Here is a 14,241-nt window from a genome sequence, read left to right on the forward strand (position 1 = left end):
TAGGTCAGTTTTTCGCTCTTTCCATGTCGAATTGTCTCGTGATTAAAGAAAAATATAAATACTTGTGTCAGTGCATTGTACTGAATTAAAATGATTAGATGTAAATTTGTATCTTAAAACGTAATTGGCAAAACTGACAGTGAAACGCAGACCATTTATAACTGTCAGAATACTCAGAATATTGTTTATATTTACCTTTAGCCAAAATTCTAATATTGAAGTTTCTAGCTTCGATATCATAAGCGTAAAACTTTAGCTTATTTTGCTAATCGTAATGTACCTTAGCACCATATTTTAGCAAAATATTTTACAGCAAGCTATATTGAGATGTGAGGTCCTTTGCTGTTTGTGATTATATTAGTGACTCCATACCGAAGAATTAACTATACAAAGAATTGTTGCGTTTAAAAACTTCTAGACATATTTGTAGAAAACTTGATCGCATTCGCTTGTTGTATGTAGTCTCTTCGATAATCTAGCAATTTCATATACCTGTTTATGAGATATCACTTTTGCTTAGCTTTTACCTAATAATTTACCATTATAAAATGTTACTTTCCAAAATAATGCGGTCTAATTTTGCTGGCACAAAAACCTCTCAAATATTTCCAGAATTTCTTACAAGCAAGATTCTGACTTTCAGTTGATACTTTGATGAAATATCCACTATATAATTTCACCAGTATGCAGAGCATCATTACAATTAAAATATGTATGCTTGTGTGTTTAAGATATCGATAGACAAAATGTCATTGGTCATTCCAGGATTAAAAATGTTAATTTTGTACGCGCTTAATCAAAGTATAATTGAATATTTCACTAAGATTCAATAAGATAGTTGCTCAACAGTAAATGTGGTAACAAATTGAAGACTGACTTTATCAAAATGACTATCATAATTTATCATCGTCATTACCTTTTTCTAATCAAAATTTAATTTCATGTTCATTACGAATATCCTGGAATGATATAACTTAAACAAATTTACAACACATAACTTTGAAACAAGTTTTGTTGAATCGACTGTTTATATACATCTCTATTTAATTAAATCTTATCCCTGCCACAATAAAAGGGTGTCTACTTTCTGGAAAAATTTGTTATTTTCAAGAAATCTTCGGGTCAATCATAGAATTTTTTCATCAAGTTTATTTTTATCATCGGAAGCACTTAGAAATTAATAAAAAGAAATTATTATGTCTCAATACTTTTAATTTTCTTACATAAAAATTTAGCCTCACTATACATACGTATTTTCCAATATTTAACATCAACTTTAAATGTTTATTACTTCAGTTTTTGAATCCTAAGAATCATGTTTTTACTCTTCAGATGGTAAATTTTCTACAGTTCTGAAAGTTTCAAAACGAAAAAAAAAATTACAACCGGTAAATCTGTTTAACTTCTGCAATGTATGAATAAAGAATTATTTTTCTGATAGTTTCCACGTTTGAGTAGACATTCTGATTAGGCTAATGGTATATGTATGTATATACGTATTATTATTGAATGAGTACATAGTTTTATTCTAATATATTTAGTACATCCTATTTCATTTACTTTGTAAATTTTCTGCTGTACCATATTATTTAGATGATTCTGTATAAATTCGGATGATGTTTTTTTTTTCAATGCACTCAGATACAACAAACAAAAATGAAAAGTAGTGTCTCTAAATCTCTGAATTATTGCACCATTGAATATTTCAAAGACAATGCAGTCTGGACTGTCATGCACAAGCTAGTTGTTTCCAAACCTCTTATTTTTTCATCTACATGTAAATGTCATCCGTAAGAAAATATGATCATTTGACTTTATGATATAGTGTTAGTAAATCGTATGAATATGCTCTAAATAAAAAGAAGATGTCCTCTTCATATTACTTATGTCATATATATGTCACATGTAAATGTGCAATCATAAAATGTATATGTTATTACTTATTTTGAAAGAAACATACTATATTTATGCATCGAATGATTCATACTTGTTTGCCAAAGAGATTAAGTGCGATATATTTCACTTGTGAAAGTTAGTATAAGTTTTTAAATATAAAACTTATTACAGGTGGCACCAAAAAACTTGCAGTTTGAACATTTCCGAATTAAATGCACATCAAACAATATTGTTAATATATATTAATTGATACTTACAAAATCTGATGGTAATTTCCGATAAGCATTGTGCAAATCGCATGATAGAGCCTTGTCTCAGCTGTATAAAATCACAGCTATGTAAGATATGGTTTATATATATTTTACTTGAAATTTTTCCATAGTACTGATAGTTCTTGTGTATATTTTTTAGTTTTTGTCAATAAGTACAGTAGATTAATTAAACCTGGCAGTGATCTATTTTTCACTTTTGAGACGGTGAAAAATGAATGATAAAAAATAAATATTATAATAATAGTATGTCACAGTTTTAACAATGTTTATTGTCTGAAAGTACGAAATCCTGTTTCTTCAAGATTAATACAAACCTGAAATAATACATAAACTTGCACATTGGTTTAAAATGTTATGTTGCTAGCAACAAGATACTTTTGAGGAAAAGATGGAGGCGTATATGTAATATCAAATTGTAAGTTTTCATTGATTTACCAACGATTCTTGTATAGTCCAGTTTTCACTCAATGGTGCTATGTTCTGAAAATGAATTGTTCACTATGTTATGAATAAATTGTGAAAGTGGACTTTGCTGGTTAAGTTGAGGTCTTCCAGCGAACACTGCCGAACAAATTATTAGCTGTAAGTATAATTGACGAAAAAACGAGTATCTTAGTTGGAATACCTTCAGAGTTATTATCTACAGTTCACATTTAACTCTCCCTAAAAAGAGTATGCGAATTGTAACAATCGCTAGCAATGTATTTCATTAGCCTCGTCCTCAAACCGATGAACATGTAATAGTTTGATACAACCAGGTACAAGATAGTAGATAACAGCTTTAAGCCTACGTAAAAGAACACAATGGTATTTGTAAGTTGTAAAAGACAGAACAAATATACACTGCCTTATTTATTTTAACTATTAAGTAGATTTTATTGTCGTATGCTCGATATAAATAAAAGAAAACAAAAATTTTCTAACAAAAGACTTTTGTCAAATCCATCTATCACAATTTGTTTCACTTATGATGATGAAATTACGTGAAATTCAGTTATACAATAGAAGTAAAGTATCATTTTATAATTCTATTCTACTCTTGTAATATACTTGTATTACAGGTTTTTTTATCATGGTTTTTGGTTTGTTTTAAAATCCCCGGTATAAAGAACATATGCATTCTGTTTTACAGCTTTGGATCATAGTAGTCATTGCCAAGAATTTTAACGTTTTCTTTCATTTAGAATTCCCTTCACATGTTTTCAAAATCCCTTGATTGATGAAATGTCAAAAACATGAAATTATATCGTGCAAATACCTAATATTCAGAAATGACATAAATTTCAGTCGAAATTTTGTCAAAAGTTTAAAATATGCCCAAAGAGTGCTTCTTAAATACCATGAGCAGTGTATGAAGACCTGATTACATTTATGTTTCATCTCGGCATTATTTTTTTCTTTTTGTATACAAATACCCACGTTGGATATTGTAAAATCATCTAGTGCTTCAACAGTTCAATCGAAAATGGCTAAGGAAAAAGATTTCAGCTGCGTAGGAGGTCTGGAAAAGCATATTCAAATTTTGAAGGAGACAGTTCTGTTTCCTTTGATGTATGGAGATGTTTATGCTAAATTCAATTTAAGACCGCCTCGTGGACTCTTGTTCCATGGCCCCCCAGGTAATACTAAAACTAGATCTGTTTCATTTCACTATTTCACCTCCAGTTACTACAATTTTCATATTTTATTTTCTTTCCTTGCGGTTTGTTTGGTAGGAACGGGAAAAACTCTGGTCGCTGGTGCTTTGGCCACAGAATGTAGCAATTCCGAGAGGAAGGTTTCATTCATTTCTCGCAAGGGTTCCGACTGTCTCAGCAAATGGGTTGGCGAAAGTGAAAAAAAGCTGCAGCAAATTTTTCACTCGGTGAGTTTACAATACACTTTGTAATCTGACACTACTAATAACATGTTTACGAAATATATTTGCAAAACAGGAGTGATAATACAGTATATTCCATTATTCCAGAAATTAAACTGCAGTTATCTTCAAATAGTAAAATCCATATTTTTGCTCAAAACAATTCAATTCAAGAAATTGGCAATGAACTCTTTGGTTTTCAGGCTTACCAATCGAGGCCATGCATTATTTTCTTTGACGAAGTTGATGGTTTAGCCCCTATCCGGTCCAGTCATCAAGACTATGTACATGCAAGTGTTGTCTCAACTCTTTTAGCATTAATGGATGGCTTAGACAGTAACTCAGAAGTTATAGTAATCGGATCGACGAATCGACTCGATGCGATTGATCCTGCACTCCGGCGTCCTGGAAGATTTGACAAAGAATTGTACTTTCCATTGCCTTCTTATAATGCGAGAAAAGAAATTCTTTCGGTAACTATTTACAAATTGCTCAATGTTTTATATGTTTCGACAATGAGAGGAATAATATGGTACAATTTCAGTTATTGTATTGCGCAATATCAAAAAATGTTTGAAAATATAATGATGCTTTATCATGCCCAGACATTCATCAATTGAATTGACGGGCTTTCTTGTTTATAAATCACTTTTTAATGTTGTTAGGTTCACATAGAAAGCTGGAAACAGAAACCATCACAAAAGTTTTTGGCATACTTGGCAGCTAAGACTGTAGGATTTTGTGGAAGTGATTTGCAAGCAATATGTGCAGAAGCAGTTATGTGCTGTGTTAGACGAACTTACCCTCAGATTTATACATCCAAATCTAAATATCAAATCAACGAGAGATCACTTAAGGTTAATTATTGATCCATTTGATTCACGAATTTCTGGAAGAATAATATATCACTGGGATACATTTAATGGTCTATTGTACTTTTTTTTGGAAAATTGAAGGCATCTAGTATAATTTTAATATAATATAATCAGAATTTACATTTGGAATAGAATTTTACTTGATTTGCTTACAATAACAATGTTAATCAATTTCTGAACAGATAGAGAAACAAGACTTTTTGAAAGCTCAGCAAAATATTATCCCGGCATCGCAGCGAGCAGCAATTACGCCAATTAAACGTTTGTCTAGGAGGATTCAACCATTGCTAGAAAATACTTTAACCAATATCATGTTCAGATTAGAAAATCTATGTCCACCAGACATGTTGTCTTCGGATGTAATGTGAGAAAATTGCATGATTAGTTTGGTGATGTATCGATTATAAATTGCATTGAGTATTAGTCCCTGCATGATGATGTGACCAACTGAACCTTTAATTTCAGCACTGGAAGAGCTACGTCACGATCATCCAACTGTCCACGACTACTGCTTACCGGTCTTGATGATTCTCACACTCGTTATTTGGGCCCAGCAATTCTTCATGCCTTAGAACATTTGCCTTGCCACGTTTTGGATATCACGACATTGTTTGAAGTTACAGGCCGCGCGGCAGAGGAAGCTATCATACAAGTAAGACGTTTTAAAGTTCTAAAGCATATAAATTTGATTAGTTTGTTAGTATTAGCTTATTCCTTTAGTATATTAAAAACACTTATTAATAAGGCTAATACAAACTCATATTTCTCGCTTTCTGTCATTTGTTGCTGATTGTCATGCTACAAAGTGGTCAATTTATTAGAACATACTCAACTTTTCAACTTGAATCTGTAACAGTCGATCCCTCAGAAACATAATAATGCCTTGCGATGCCATTAGCATATAATTTTCAAACTCTCTTTGACTGCTGCCATAAAGGATAGTCAAGATGTCTATACGATAATAAAAAAAATTGTATCGCAACAGCTTTTTAAATATTCTACAGTATTTTCGAGGTTTTTAATGCAGTCGTATGTCTGTGTTATGCAACACTTCAGAATTATTCAAACCCTGCAAAGGTTCGATATTATCTCGACAACAAAAAGGCATGCAATTTCACATAAATTTCAATTTGCCAGTTCAATTAATGTAAATAACTTCAGAACGGAAGAATTTTTTAAAGATTATTTGTAAACAATATCTTGTTTTGTACAATGATAACGAGGCTTCAGAAAACACAAGAAAAAAAACACGATACAAAAATTTGTCAACAAAATTTAGTGAAACTCGATTCACCAACTGAAACTAGTAGTAACTTTTTTACATTGTAATCACATGCGAGAAATATTACAAATCACTCTACTCTGAGTGACAGTTTTGGTTCAAAAAGTTAATTTTTATTTTTATTTTTTACGAGTACTGCAGCTGTTGCTTGTGTTTGTACTTTTGCTCAACTGTACATATTGTCAACACTGTGAATAATTTTATTACCAATGAGCAGGCATTGATTTATGATTAACATGTAATAAAATAGCGTGTGAAGGAGGCACGCCGTTCCCTTCCATCATTATTATATGTTCCCGAAATCCTGGCTTGGTGGAACCTTGTCGATGAGCCAGCTCGGGTTGTCTTTACGTCTTTAATGTCTGGTCTTGATAGTTCTGTATCAATGTTGGTATTAACAACTGCAACTTGTACTCCGAGCACATTACCAAACGAGGTTTGTCCCGCTTTTTCAAACTCTAGTTTTTTCATAATAATTTGTAAGAATGACCCTATTGTTTTACACCTCCTTTTTATTATGAATGCTTTATGACCAGTATTACGTTTTAATTATAGATAAAATCAATTTACGAGTATCAGGAAGAGGTATTTGAAGTTAAAACTCCAGGAACATCGGAACGCCAAGGATTTTTTGAGCAGCTGTATAATCAAACGAATTCAGGAGTGGGTGGTGCAAGCCACAAGTCCTCCAGCTGTATGTTTGGGATTGGAATATTTCACAAATTATGGGATCATTATTCTTAGTTCTCATTTAGTTATTAAACACAAATCAACAATTTCGGCACTTTCATGCGTTAAATTGCGTTCTGACTAGAAACCATGAATTTTGTGGTAAACATTATTAAGGATGAATGAGATTTGCCGTTTGACTCAACAGTTAAGAAAAGAGAAAAAAAAAACGTTAAAAAATCTGTAGCAACATTATTAGTACTGATGTTGGTGCATACTACTGAAACAACATTCTTAGTATATTACATTCAAAATGATTAGACTCTAGGGTTTCGATCCGATTCTATTCTTTTTCACCTAATTTTGCTTGCTTGCCAGATCTTCACAAATCTCCATAACAGAGTTATAACATGAAAATTTAATTGTCGACGATCTTCTGTTTATGTACTGTACTTACACAAATCAGTTTTTATTCACTCTCGAGATGAGTAACTGTAATTTCTTTTTTCCGAAAATTCTTATCGGGTCATATACCACAAAATTTAATCATTTTGAACGTTCTGATTATAACACTTTTTCTCGAAATGTTGATATCTTAGCTTGTGTCATTTGAGGCTACTCGGAGTCATTTTTTTTTACATACATGGGCACAAATATCGTTGCTGGAGATTTTTAACCAGTTATTCCTTTCATCCAAACTTTTGATTCAGACCATCTGGTTGTGTGCAGAAAATGAAAATAATTTGAATGAACCCCATATAGTAAGTACCACCCCATGGTACTTTTTGATTTCTTTCATGCACATTTAATAGATATCTGCAATTCTTTACTTTAGTATTAGGGGACTTTTTAAATTCATGAATCTACTGACACTACATTAATAGTTGCGCCATGAGATAAAATTTGGACAGTACAGTTTTACTCTTATCTTAGTAATACACGGATAGCTATCCGAATTATTTTGAGTACAAGATACAACTTAATTAATAGGGTCCTGTGTGTGTTAACTAACTACCAGGTAGGGCTTTGAATTAGGATCGAATCATTCAAATCACTGATATAATTATCAGAATAATAATTTAATACACATAACTTTACAAACTGTCACAATTACAATGAAATTGAGGTAATTAAAGTACAACCGATTCTATATTACCATCAGTTTTACTTGTGGAAATGTTGGTTTACAGTTTTCACTCGAGTGACCCCTAAAATCAAGTTGAAATTATAAGGATTATGTGTTGTGACTTTCAATATCAGGCTAAAACTAATTACAATGCCTCTTTTGTAACAGGCTATCATTTTGGTTACAAATGTTTCAGCTCCAAATTTATTCCTTATATCTCGTCAGTTTTTATAATGTAGACCTGTGCCATAAAGGAATAGACAAGTTGTCATTGTTTCAAACATATTATTATCATGTTTGCAGCTATAATTGAAATCTTAAAACCGAAGAGAATCAGGACTGAGACTAAGTCTAGAAAAACCCCATGCACTGTTCAGTCCGTTCATTCGACCGTAGAAGGAAAGCTTGGTAAAACTAAACCTTATTTATGTTATTTTACTATCATGATCAAATTTTTATTTACGATCAGGATATTTATTTAAAATTATTCGTAGATGTCATCGAAATTGCTCAGCCTCGAAAATTACGGCCAGAAGCTAAATCAAGAAAGAAAATCAATACCGTTCAGTCATTTCACTCCACATTGCCAGTTAAAACAGGTAAAGTGCAGGTGGCAGCGGTTACTTACTGATGAGTAACCGAGTTTGTTATTCTAGTGTTCAGTATTGATATATTTCATGCTAATCAACAGGTGCTGTGAAGAGAGAGTTGAATGGAGGAACGGAAGGCTCGCCTTCCAAACGTCAGAAGTTGATAGGATCAATGGATACAGACTTGAAAAATAAAAATGAAGCAAAGAGATTAACAGATGGTCAAATCTCAGAATTGCTCCGAAAGACAGTCAGCATTACGCGCGGATGGACAACTCATCAACTAGAAACCCTTTTCTCCGCTCTAGAAGGCCACGGTGAAAAACAAGACAGAGATATGTTCTTAGCCTTCAATGAATGTTTGAGCATATTTCAAGAAACTGAAAAATTAAAAGCCAGGCGGAAAGAAAGCTAAAAACTATTCGTCGATACTGTGAAGCTTATAGAACTTGAAACTTGGAGTGTGTTTTGTTCATTTCGTAGACCTTGTGTAAGTATAATAATGTGTGACACTGTGTAACTTACTAATTGTACTAAAGAGCAATATAATATGATCTGAATTTGAAAATTCAACGGATAACCACAGTGTTGATAGAATTGAGTCGGTATGATTCTCGGTGGAAAAATATTTTTGATTTTTGAATTCCGATAATTCTGAATTTTTTAACAAATCTCTGGAAGAATCTAACTATTGTAACCTACCTAGTAAACCAAAATGAATCGAAACGAATCGAGGCAGTCAAAAACGAAATTACCACAAATCGAATAGAATCAAAACGATCTGTGTGCCAATTCTTTTGAATTCTATTTAATTTATTTTCATTCCGTAACTATAAGTACTAACAAACCTCTAGTTAGTACTTGTTGTTACCCAACGATTCGCGGGACATTATTGCACATATATACACGAAAAAAGGTTTCTCAACATTGCCAAATGCGGCGGTCAAACATGGCGAAATTAATAATCCAATAATTCAAATGAATGGGTTTTTATTTGATAAGCCACATTCTTGTTACGACCATATTGTTTAATTCGAGTAAAATTTCTTTAAATAAGAAAAAAACATTTTTCGCCATATTTGATCGCAGTATTTTCAGGTAAAGTTAACAAACCGTTTCTCTGTGAGTAAAAAATAACTCGATACTTTTTTTTTTCCATTTTCCAATTTTTTTCAGTTCATTACATATTCTTCACACAGTCGTGGGTGTTTAGTTTTTGATAATGACTCATTTCACTTGATTCTTCTGAGCCTTGCACTTTTCAAGCTCATCATACTGTACTTTCTAAATCTGACTTTGAAGTTCATTTTAGATTTTATTTAGTAAAGACTGTTTGACTATAAGTGTGGGCAAAAAGTAGGACGAACAAACATAATTGCGCAAATTCTTATTCTCGACTCAATGCAGAGAGAAGACTTGTACGTTACATACAAGTGGCCTAACTCCTTTCCAAATACGCGAGTAAAAATTCAAGCCAGCCTCGCGTGGAATGTTTGTAACTCCGTTATGTATAATTCACTGTTGGATTCATGAATACTCAACAACTCTCGGTAATTGGATTGAATTTGAAACCGCAATTGAATGAAGAATATTAAGGAAAAAAAACTTAATTCTATGCGGTATTTATTTGTAATATGTGCGGAAAACATATTGAATTCTCTCATAGCAACGGAAGATCGATGATTTGCACAAAAGTACTTTACATACCAAAAAATATGACGTGTAGGATTCCTTTTCAAGGATCGCGAGAGCCACAATTTTTCGTAATAATATTTTCTGGCTTAAATTGTACTAGCAATAAACGATCAACACTTGAGTTGAGAGTTCAATTAGTAGTAAGCTTAATCGTCGCAACGTCTTTGCTATACGAAATTGGTTTTTCATTAAGAAAAACTCAGTAGTTTACATCATTGAAATAATGGGTGGGAAATATGAGTTTCATTAAAACTCATATATTTTTAACCTTCTTATCGATCATGCAAAAACAGAAAATTACAGCCGTTTCTGTTTCATTGTGACTTTAATCTAATAATCTAATAATCACAGATATTTCAGATTTAAAAAATTTTACAATTAATCCCACGGAACAATAAATAATCCGTTGGATTTAAATACGTGGCGGTAATTTTATACGGACAGTTCGTTTTTGGAGCAGAAATAACCGGGATACTTGCGATGCCAGTTACTCGGCACTGCAGATATATTTTTAAAATACATTTACGACTGTTTTTTTACATTTATCACATGAAATATAAAAATTTTTGTTACTTGTATTGCAAAAAAATATGTTGTCTTTTACCGTCATTACCGTCACGTACGTAAATCCAAGAGATTAATTTTTTTCGCGTAGATCAGGCGGTCGTTCGAAGTATGCATGGATAAAAAATTTAGAGACAAGTTTGATCTTGTCGCAAGAAGTATCTCACTCACAACTTCGAAGCTTTGGCGTATTGCTCCTCTGCGTGTGAGATGATAAACTAAGAAAGAAGCATGCGTAGAAACTATTAAATGAAAGTAGCGCGCTTATATGTCATACTTAAGAGGTGTAATTTACTCGAGACGTATTACGTATCTTACCGAGCCTGAAGTGTTATTGAATGCTAGGATATTTTTGTGAAATAGAGTACGATCCGTTGTCGTTACGGAGAATTTGCAGCTGTCATAAAAATTTGAGACGCTCTTCAAATTAGAAATCGGAAATTTTTCTCACAGAGAAATTATTAATTGCGGTTACGGTAAAATCCTCAACTATTTTCATCTGTTATTTGCTACCAAAAAATTCATATTCTAAGTAAAAAATTAAAATGAATTTTGAATTGTTTTTTTATTATATAGTTACTTGCGCTATATTTTCTTGTATAACTACTGTAATAATTCGATATCGATGCAACGGTAAATTGATGTAAAGGCCTAATTTAAATGAAACAATGTGGTAAACTAAACAACGAGATTTAATGTTGCAATAATCAGTAAGTCTAATATTCACTACTATAATCACACGAAGTGTCCACTTGAACGACATCTTCTATAATTTCAACAGTATTTGAACCATTATTGTAACGTTATCCATTTCACTACAATGGTCTACTAGTAACTTTAGTAAACGAAACTTTTATTTGTAATTGTTTGTATCTGATTGGATAAGATTCAGATTAAGCTTTTACGATAAATCTTGAATATTTTGAATCGTGGCAGAAGGGCGCCGTATTTCACACAACCCGCCATCATTGTTTGTTTGCAGATGTGCAATAGAAACACCTGCATTAGCACACGGGCAATGGAAACTGGGGAAAATCTTTCCCAGGGGGTAATATCTCTAACTTTGCGGCTACGTAGCTGCAAAATTCATAACGTCTTCAGGTGGAAAAAGTTGAAAAAACTTAAAAAGTCTAGCTGGACAGAGTTCAAACCTCAGCTTGCCGACTTGGCGCCTGAAAGACGTGACCCGTCTTACAATTCTTGGAATTGTCGATTCTGGTGCTCATCGACACGCTGAGAATTTGAACGCAAGTTACTCAAAGTGAGTCAAATCCTCCCGTTCAGCAATATCGCACGCTATGGACGAGGCTACTACGATCGGTTTGACGGTAAGAATCAGAGAATTCTTCGTATATTTTAGATCCTGATCTACAGCCGTCTTTGATGAGTAAACCAATGCCGCGAGCTCAACACACGCGCAGTAATAAGTGACATTGGCAAAGCTGCAAAAACATTTTCACTTACAATTAGCTGTTTGCAAATTCTCCGGATTCATAACCTATAATTAACATTCACCCTTCGTAGCATTTTGAACATTAATTATTACAGCAGAAATACGTCACGCGGACAATATCTACTTGATTTCAGATGTTCGCTCTTGACCCATCACCATATTATGATCTGTTCAAATCGTTATAACAACTGCTGTTTATGATATCAAATATGTATCATTATACGTCAGTGTAGTTCATGACTTATTATTGGTGTCAATGATATATATTCTTCTATTTTCTATTATAGTTATAGCATAAGTCGGATAGAGATGACTCTGAAAAAGTTCAGAGAATTTGAGGAAAATACTGATTTTCTCAACTCATTGTCAAAGAGATATTATTTTTTTCTCATAATTTTTTTTTTTTTTTTTTTTTTATCGAGTAATTGCTTTTTTATGGCAATGCGAGAACATAATCGATGAAATGGTAGTATATCATATGTATACAGAATCTTTTGTATGAGTCATTATACATAGATCCTTATAATTGTAACCGAGGTATGAAAAACTAGGAAACACACTTTGAACAAATTCCAGATAATTCTTTAATATGCTTAGTTTACCATTTGCAGTTTCTCACGCAAAGCATCAAATTTTTCTGCCAAATTCTTTTTTTTCGGTATAATATTAAAACATCTTGATTGAAATAATTTATCGGACTTTTTAAAAAAATTTCTGTGAATTTTTTTTTTCAGGATGAAGTAAATATTCAACGTTATTTTGTACTTTTAATATGTTAGTCAAAGCTATTTGAGAGAATAAGGTACGAATATTTCTAGGTACAATGTGTATTGAGAGACGAGAATTCCGCGTTTTAATGATCAGCTAGCCTACAAATTAAACAGTTCAAACTTATCCATCACAGAAATCACAGATAGTTTATACAAGTACTTAGACGCGTTGTCTCAAGAGAAGGACAACGAGAAATTTGCAAAGCGCAAAATGCAGAGTAACTATAAATCTGAAGAATCTGAAAACCGTATCTAAAGAAAGTTCTGTTTTTTCTAATCACCATATAGGTTCGAATTATTGATTCTGTTCTCAGCCTCAAGGATGTTGAAATATATGTTTTCAAGATAAAGCTAAAAGCTGGTACAAATACTCATAAGGCGTCAATTAATGCTACCAACTATAAATTGGCTCTCAGCTATTACGTATCTTCTTCAAGAAGAAATCGTTTTGTACCATGAAGCAGTTCTTTCTTGCGTATTTCTATCATTCTATGATGGATTGCGGCAATTTACTGATTCTAGTCAAATCGCGGGTCAAGTCCTCATTCAGTTTTCGAACATGTCATGCAATACACATGAATTCCAGCCACGTCAACTATGAGTTTCAAGAAATTGAATCCATCCCATTCACTGTGTTTTTTAATTTCATTTAAGCAGGAAGTAATTAAGTAATGTGAATACATATCCACGTTATTTATCCTCGGCGAAGAAGAATTTTTCCAGATAAGAAAAGTTCTTTTAGTTTAATGTTGATTAGTTTTTTCGAGAACCTACAAGGGTGAACGTTTATGAATTTCGGATATTTTCTTGGGGTGTGTGAATAATGCAAGGCTTCGGATAATTGATTTTTCCAATAATCCAATCGGCGTACGTTGCGGAATTCTCGAATCATTCGGTCGATTTGTTGTGTATTTCTGAATTTTGACAATAATTCGAATTTGTTTATAGTTTAACTTAAAAACCATTTATCAAACCATTTAACTTTACAGGAGTAAGCGCTGTATCGGCAACGCAATTGCCTACACAAATAGAGAATTTCTCTACTACAATAGAAAATTCGAAAGTTCAATTGAATATTTTAAACTATTCGATTTATCAGAACGATTTAAACTATTTTGAATATTATATTCAAACCATCAGAATTATTTAAATAGTCGAATATTTCATCTGATTTTCGATTAGATTCGTTGA

At 32.5% G+C, this 14,241-nt stretch overlaps 1 protein-coding gene across 1 annotated transcript; it reads left to right on the forward strand.

Moving 5' to 3' along the window:
- Nucleotides 1-3,633: 3,633 nt before the first annotated feature.
- LOC124407675 (ATPase family AAA domain-containing protein 2-like) lies at nucleotides 3,634-9,261 on the forward strand. The gene is made up of 11 exons (XM_046884071.1): nucleotides 3,634-3,787; nucleotides 3,884-4,032; nucleotides 4,230-4,499; nucleotides 4,692-4,883; nucleotides 5,084-5,265; nucleotides 5,367-5,553; nucleotides 6,434-6,619; nucleotides 6,739-6,877; nucleotides 8,282-8,386; nucleotides 8,473-8,577; nucleotides 8,670-9,261. The coding sequence occupies exons 1-11, from the start codon at nucleotides 3,634-3,636 to the stop codon at nucleotides 8,981-8,983; spliced, it is 1,983 nt and encodes a 660-aa protein (XP_046740027.1). The 3' UTR covers nucleotides 8,984-9,261.
- Nucleotides 9,262-14,241: the final 4,980 nt, after the last annotated feature.

The sequence above is a fragment of the Diprion similis genome, chromosome 6 (genome assembly GCF_021155765.1).
Source record: "Diprion similis isolate iyDipSimi1 chromosome 6, iyDipSimi1.1, whole genome shotgun sequence".
Classification (NCBI taxonomy): Eukaryota; Metazoa; Arthropoda; class Insecta; order Hymenoptera; family Diprionidae; genus Diprion; species Diprion similis.

What these genes read in the sequence shown, in the direction of transcription:
- LOC124407675 (XM_046884071.1), top strand. Translation starts at nt 3,634, where the DNA reads ATGGCTAAGGAAAAAGATTTCAGCTGCGTAGGAGGTCTGGAAAAGCAT. An exon ending in CAGAGGAAGCTATCATACAA is followed by an intron (nt 5,554 to 6,433) that starts GTAAGACGTTTT and finishes GTAATAAAATAG; the next exon opens with CGTGTGAAGGAGGCACGCCG. An exon ending in AAGCCACAAGTCCTCCAGCT is followed by an intron (nt 6,878 to 8,281) that starts GTATGTTTGGGA and finishes TCATGTTTGCAG; the next exon opens with CTATAATTGAAATCTTAAAA.